This window comes from Cicer arietinum, chromosome 7, assembly GCF_000331145.2.
Source record: "Cicer arietinum cultivar CDC Frontier isolate Library 1 chromosome 7, Cicar.CDCFrontier_v2.0, whole genome shotgun sequence".
Taxonomy (NCBI): Eukaryota; Viridiplantae; Streptophyta; class Magnoliopsida; order Fabales; family Fabaceae; genus Cicer; species Cicer arietinum.
The window spans coordinates 54,763,004-54,770,851 of NC_021166.2; the positions used below are offsets into that span (position 1 = coordinate 54,763,004).

The 7,848-nt window shown below is 29.6% G+C and overlaps 1 protein-coding gene across 3 annotated transcripts; it reads left to right on the forward strand.

Annotated features, from left to right (window-relative positions):
* The first annotated feature begins 1,374 nt into the window (after nucleotides 1–1,374).
* ARF22 (auxin response factor 22) lies at nucleotides 1,375–6,848 on the forward strand. Of its 3 annotated transcripts, none has more exons than XM_004510604.4 (14): nucleotides 1,375–2,063; nucleotides 2,352–2,467; nucleotides 2,629–2,724; nucleotides 2,836–2,892; nucleotides 3,071–3,223; nucleotides 3,312–3,396; nucleotides 3,522–3,612; nucleotides 3,717–3,881; nucleotides 3,982–4,098; nucleotides 4,298–4,397; nucleotides 4,489–4,639; nucleotides 4,990–5,522; nucleotides 6,210–6,397; nucleotides 6,481–6,848. In XM_004510604.4, exons 1-14 carry the CDS (start codon nucleotides 2,009–2,011, stop codon nucleotides 6,638–6,640), a joined length of 2,067 nt encoding a protein of 688 aa, XP_004510661.1. In that variant the 5' UTR covers nucleotides 1,375–2,008; the 3' UTR covers nucleotides 6,641–6,848. The 3 variants fall into 3 exon arrangements, with proteins under 3 accessions (XP_004510661.1, XP_004510662.1, XP_073219924.1); XM_004510605.4 differs by having other exon boundaries at nucleotides 1,376–2,063; nucleotides 4,325–4,397; XM_073363823.1 differs by lacking the exon at nucleotides 1,375–2,063 and adding an exon at nucleotides 2,094–2,256.
* Nucleotides 6,849–7,848: the final 1,000 nt, after the last annotated feature.

Sequence of the window (7,848 nt, forward strand, 5' to 3'; positions counted from 1 at the left end):
TAACTATTACTATATTGCTCATTGTGTATAGATATATTTAATGTTAATTTTCATATTTCAAGATATTGGTAAATTAGTACTCCTTCTATTATTAAATAATTGTCGCATTTCACCATTTTACATAGATTAAAAAAATAATAAAAGAGACAGAACTCTAATTTTATCAAACTATCATATATGCAAAATAGAGAGATGATAAATTTAGAGCAATGCATATTAATTAGAGGACATAATTGATACAAAGAAATTAGATTTGCATTAGAAATCAAAAGTGACAATTTTTTTGAGACAATTTTTTTTACAAATTCAACAATTATTATGAGATGAATGGAGTAGTATTAATAAAGGTAGATTTGAAAAAAGAATAATAAAACATATCTAGTAATTTGCATAGGAGTTTATACTCGAGGACAAAAAAAATCTCAATTAATGTTTAAAATTAAAGACGGTCAATTTGATATACATGATATGATAGATACATGATAAGATATAAAGTTGGATAAAAATATGACGATAGGATAGAGACATGATAAAATATAAAGTTGGATAAGAATATGATAGAATAGTGACAAGATAATCCTTAAGTTGTGTGAGTTATTTATGGTAGAATTTATCATCTCTTCTAAGATCAAAAATAGAATATTGATATGATAAACATTATCATATCATATGTTTGATACACACACATATTCAAGATATAAATTTCAACTAAAGAGACCCGATATAATAGGATTGTAGGTTACTTTATTATATTATGTGTATTTATCAAATAACGAATTCAGACAAAATATAATAAGTATTTTTGTTTTGTCACTTATATTATGCGTTTTTTTAATTATATTTTTGTTTAGTACTACTCACATCACTTTTAATACTCTATCTTTATTTAAATATTTGTGACATTGATAATGCACTAATACATAATACGATAATTTATTAAAAATAATATTATATATTTTTTTAATACATGTAAAATAATCAAATGACTACGTTATTATACTCCATCAATCTCACAATGAATGTCACTTTAACAAAACAAAATTATTTTAAGTGAATATTATTTTTAATTTTCAATGCAACTTTAATTATTATTATTTTTTTATATTACCTTTCAATAGTTACTGATGCATAGTTTATAAATAATTATTATATTCATATTACTAATAGTGAAAAATTTATCAACCATTAAAATGAATGATCTTTTTCTTCTTATTATTACATTTGTTAATATTTACACAAAAACTTTAAACAAGTCCATTATAAAATGGAAAAATGGAGAAAGTAAGTATTAATGAAAAGAAAGAAAAATAAATGGAAAAGAAAAAGGAAAATAGTGTTTTAAAATTAGTGACCAATGAGTTATGGAGAATAAGTTAAGCTGAATCTATAGAGTATAGGACCAGACTCTCCCTAGAGAGAGAGAGAAAAAGAGAGAGAGAGAGAGAGAGCTGCAATATTATGAGGCAGTAGCAGAAAAAGGCAACAACGTTGGCAAGTTGGTAACGTGGATTCAGGTCTTTTGGGGGAAACAATCAAAGACAACGACACCACCTACAAAAATCTCACACAACAAAAAAAAAAGTTGGTTGTGGTTTTTCCAGCTTCAAACTGAAGTGAATGAAAAAACAAAAAAAAAAATGTGATTTTTCATTCATATGGTTACTCACCAACAAAAAATCAAGAGGCACAACTATGTTTTCTTCTGTAACTGAATAAACTTGATTCAAGTGTCACCTTATTATTATATAGTCGTTACATAGAGAAAAGAGTGAGAAAAAAAAAAGCATTCACTAATTTATCATTACTTGCATTTAACTCTCATTATTTTTGGTTGGTATTTTCTCTCTCTCTTTCTCTCTCATGAGTAATTGATGGATTAATCTATTTGTGGATTCTTCAAGGAGCTTCTTCTTCTGCTAAAGTTGTTTTTGGATTTGGATTTTGGCTTTGTGTGTTTTTGTTCGCTTCTTCTTATCTTTGTTGTTGGTGTTTCTGTGAGTTTTGGTGAATGGCACATCTTGAGACTAATCTAAGTGCTTCAAGGATTTCTCAACAAGAAAAAGGTTAATGAATTGTGGTTGAAATTTCATGTTTCATTACTTTCTTTGTTGAAACACAAAAGGGAAATGCTTGTATTTTTTTAGCAATTGCTAATTTTGTGTTAAGAAAAAAATAATAGTAAATTGAGTGACCCTTTTGTCTTATGAACATGGAGGAAACTTGGGTTGGGATTTGAAGTGAAATGGATGATTAAAGGTGTTAACTTTCTCAGAAACCAATTATGGGTATTTTTTAGTTTTTTTTCATTTTTGTTATTATTTGTTTATGTTTTTGTACTTGTGTTTTTGCAGGTGTTAAAAATGATGATATGTATGAAGAATTATGGAAGTTGTCTGCAGGACCTTTGGTTGATGTTCCTAATACTGGTGACAAAGTTTTCTACTTTCCTCAAGGTCACATGGAACAAGTGTGTTTCTTTTCTCTGACCCTTTGTGTTTTTTGTTGTTGTTTTTTTCCATTTTTGAGCTGTAGTTGTATTCAATTTTTTTGTCTAAATTAAACCACTTTTTTTTGCTGTACTTGCATGTCAAAACTTTATCGATTTTCTGTTTTTTTTTGTTGTTGCAGCTTCAAGCATCTACTGATCAGGAATTGAACCAAGAAATTCCTCATTTCAATCTACCTTCTAAGATTTTATGCCGTGTTGTCAACATTCAGTTGTTGGTACTGTTGTTTGATTCCTCTTGTTGTTACATTTACATGTCCTTGTGAAAATGATGGTTTGTGTTTATTTATTTACCTTAGAATCTTGTTGATTTTTTTTGTTTTTTGTAGGCTGAGCAAGAAACTGATGAGGTTTATGCTTGTGTTGCTTTGCTTCCAGAATCAGATGTGAGAATATTTATATATATCTCTTATATCTATCTATCTTTTTTTTCTTTTTTCTTTTTTCTTTTTTCTTTTTCTTTCTTGTTTAGTCTTGTTGATTTTTTTGGTTATTTTGAGAATGAGATTTACATTTTAAAGGCTTTTAAAAATAGTTTTGATTTTTCTTGGTGGTTTTATGCAGCAAACCGTGCCTGCGAATCCTGATCCGGATCGTTCCGAGGCTCCGAAACAAAAGTTTCATTCATTTTGCAAAATATTAACAGCTTCTGATACTAGCACACATGGTGGATTTTCAGTTCTGAGGAAGCATGCTACCGAGTGCTTGCCTCCATTGGTAATTAGCTTAGTAAGTATCTTCTAGCCGATGAAATCCATTTTTTGATTTTGTTAATTTCAAATGCTTTTTTATTTCTATATTGTAGGACATGACACAAGCAACTCCAACTCAGGAGCTAGCAGCAAAGGATCTTCATGGATATGAGTGGAAGTTTAAGCACATATATAGAGGTAATTTGGTTTTAATATTTGAACTTTGAAGCCTTGTTTATTTTCCCTATGATTTTAATTGCATATTCAAATTCTGGAATGGATGAATACAATGATGCTTATAATCATTCTACTGTTGTGATCAGGTCAACCAAGGAGGCACTTGCTTACGACCGGCTGGAGTACATTCGTCGCATCAAAAAGATTGGTGGCCGGAGATGCTTTTGTTTTCCTAAGGTATTTAAATTTTTTGATTCTTTGTATAGTTTTCTTTTCAACTTTTGATGTCTTCAGCTTCTCACAGTGGTACCTGAGCTTTGGCCGTGACTTGATTGTTGTAGGGGAGAGCACGGACAACTGAGAGTCGGCGTTAGGCGAATGGCTAAGCAGCAGAGTTCTATGCCTTCATCAGTGATATCAAGCCAAAGTATGCATCTTGGAGTTCTTGCTACTGCTTCTCATGCTGTTATGACTCGTACCATGTTCGTCGTTTATTACAAACCAAGGTGTGTAATCTTTGTTTTATGTGTCTGAGAGTGTCTTGAATAGGATCACCTCCAGTGTAGTTTTTAACTCTTTCTTGAGCTTGTCTTTTGATCCATTCAGGACTAGTCAGTTTATTGTTGGATTGAACAAGTATTTGGAAGCAGTCAACCATAATAAGTTTTCTGTTGGTATGAGATTCAAGATGAGATTTGAAGGAGAGGACTCACCTGAAAGAAGGTATTCTAATTAGAGTTTAATTAGTATACACTGTAGTTTTACACAGACACTCAATATAAGTCCTCTATTTTGCCATAATGAAGTGATGCAACAAATAGTAAATTTTCATTGCTATAAAACTAATTTTTACTGACAATGCAGATTCATTAAATCATTTTGGTTAACATTTATTGTGGTCAAAATGTGACCTTTGTTGTAGATATTTATTACTATGTGATTTGGTCAGATTTTCTGGCACTATTGTTGGAGTTGGGGATGTGTCTGCAGGATGGTCAAACTCTCAGTGGAGATCATTGAAGGTTGAACTTAATTCTAAAATTGCTTATCTAATTTATTTTCTGTAAATTATATTCTCTTCTATTTGAGAATTTAAAACATTTTGTTACTTAGGTTCAATGGGATGAACCAGCAACAATTCCAAGACCAGATAGAGTTTCTTCTTGGGAGATTGAGCCTTTTATGTCTTCTCCTGCTTTGAATGTCACTCAAACAGCAATGAAGAGCAAAAGATCTAGGCCTGCTTCCGATGTTTCATCTTGCGGTACGCCAATGTTTTTCTACCTAGTTCTCTAAATGAATTGTTTTATCGTCTCAACCATGGTTATCAGTATCTTACAATACATGCGATTCATATCTCAATTCAGTATTAAACTAAACTTAATCAATACAAATTTCGAGCATGTATCTATTTGGACATGAATCCCGATTCAGTATGATGAATCCTGATTTATTCTAATGAATCGCTGTCTAAACTTATGACTTGAATCTTGAAATATTTTAAGGTTCATATCTGATATATCAACTTAAAATTTTGTTACGTAACTTTGTTTGTTTTATCTTTAAAATAACAATATATCTTACGATTCATAATAACATTTGATTCTGCTTTAGGTTTTTGGTATCCTGGATCTTCTCCGGCTCATGAGCTTACACAAGAAGTCCAAAACAAAGAGAATCAAATTGTATGCTCTAGAGTCATGGTGGAAGGAATTTGGCCTAATTCACCAAATTTGAATGTTACTTCCAACCCTTTTTCGGACGCCAAAAACAAAGGTTACCCTAACATAAACATTGCACCTAGATTAAGCGACGGCCCTGCGTGCGACCGATTAGAAGACGCAAAGAAGACCGAGAATCCCTTAGATTGTTGGTTATTTGGAGTTAATTTGAATAACAACAACAAATGTAGCAATGTTAATTCATGTTTGGATAAAGAAGTTGGATGTGGAAGTTTAAGCAATGTTACTAGTAGTGGTCCCAAAGAATCTAACCCTGCAAATGCATGTGAAACTGAAAAGATTATTCAGAGTCCAAACTATTCACTGTCCAACAAGAAAGGGCAGAAGCAAATTATTTCTGATGCATCACCAAATGAATGGCAGAACCAGTTGGCCAATGTACCATCCATGAGAACAAGGACTAAGGTACATTTATTTTTTCAGCCTTAGTGAAATATTAATAATGTAAAGATATTCATTTTATAAAATATATATATAAAGATGAAGATTCCTTTCACATTTAGGAGCAAAGTCAAATAATGTAAAGGAAAATTAAATTGGTTATATTGTCAATAAGTGATGTCAATGGTTGCTACTAGGTTGGAATCTTGAGTCTAATATTTTCTCCATTTTTCCATCAAAAGTAAATCACCAATTTAGTCTATGAAATTATTAATATTTCAAAATAGTTTTTGAATTTGATAAACTTTAATTATATTAGTTATTTCATTAATTAAAAAATTATCATTTTGTTAACATCGCCAGACTAAGTTGACACCATTCTATAATTTTAAGGATTAAATTGGTGATTCACTTAATTTTTTATGCTTAATTATATTTCTAGTCATTATAAATACCAACCTCTTTATTTTAGTCTTTATATAAAATTTATCAATTTTTAGTCCCTGCCTTTGATTAAAATTAGTGCTTTTTAGTCCTCCTTTTGTAGAAACAGAACATCACCTTTTTATAAAAAGGAGAGACTAGAAATTGACAAAATTTATAAGGGTTAAATTTGGAAGATTAATAATTTTTTAGATATTAAAAATATAAATAATACTTTAATTTTTATTTTTATAAGTGGCTTCAATTTTATTTTTTATTTTTGAGAAGGTGCAAATGCAAGGTGTTGCTGTTGGTCGTGCACTTGATTTAAGCATGTTAAATGGCTATGATGATCTCATAGATGAAGTTGAAAAATTGTTTGATATTAAAGGAGAGTTACGTTCACAAAACAAATGGAGAGTTACTTTCACTGATAATGAAAATGACACAATGCTTGTTGGTGATGATCCATGGCCGTAAGTAACAACATCAACCTTAAATTAAATCACATGTTTCATTATGACATGTTTCATGTGTTGTCACATTTTTTTTTATGTAGGGAATTTTGCAACATGGTGAAGAAAATTTTCATTTGTTCAAAAGAGGAGTTAAAGAAAATGAAATGCAAGCTACCTAATTCTTCATTAGAGATTGAAGAGACATTGTTGAGTTTAGATTCACATAATAGGGATGAGACTCAACAAACTCACGTGACTTAATTTGTCACTTTTTTTTTTGTTTGGTTTGAGAGGGAAATGTGATAATGTGGGGTGCTTGATTTTATGGAGAACTTTCACAACAACTTCAATAAGAAGTTGGATTTTAGGTACTCTATTTGTGAATACCTTTTTTATTTTTTTTTTAGGCTTTAGCTTGTTAACAACTATGCATTTCCCTCATCTATTAGAATGGATTGTTTGTCTTTAATGTGTCGAAATGGTTGTTTTTTTTTCTTGCTTAATTTGTCTCTATTATATACCTATACATTAATATACTAGTAATATATATACTCGTAAGTTTTTGGTTCTTGGTGCTAAATGCTAATAAAGAAAGGAACATTTTGTGGTGTTCGGTTTTGGCTAATAATGGTATTCAATTCCATGCTATTAATAATAACTATAGTTGATAATTAACTGATTTTGTTTTGGCTAGATATTTGGTACGTTTACTACTAATGTTATAATTTTTTCTATTTTTTATTTTTAACATTGTGGGAATTTTTTTTATTAATTAAAATAACAGCAATGATCATTTTACATTTCTGAAGGGATTTGAACTCAGTATTTTGAAATTACAAAGGTAAGTTTTTATTAATAAACTTGTACCTCAAGTAGAATTTAACATCACTACAATAAGTTGGTATATACAGCTAATTTTATGGAAAATATGTTTAGATTTCTTGTATAAAAAATTTAGGTTTGTTGGACCTCTGAGATTAACTAAGGTATGTATATATTATTATTTACTAACAAAATCCTCGTGGTAACAGAATATTCTAACTTATGTTTGGTATAAAATTATCTTTTGACTAATCAGTCATTTTGAAAAAGAAATTGTTTGGCCTATTTGGAAAATCGTATGTTGATGACAAAAATATTGTATAGTTTTAGGGTCTGTTTAGAATGATTTTGAGTTATTAGTTTTTTATGTTTATTTTGAAAATTAAACATGTTTAAATAAAATGAAGTTAGGTTGATTTTCTTTTTTTATTTTGAAAAATATATTTTTTTTTTAATATTCAAAATCATAAATTTATTTTTGTAATTTTTATTGTCATTTAAACTTTAATGCATCACTATTCGTAGTCGTCATTCACTACTTCAACCATCACCGACTAATACTTTGACTATCATTATGACCACTACCAACCATCAATCTAAAATAAAATTAGTTTATTGGAAAGAAATCTATTCAGTCATTTTAGAAA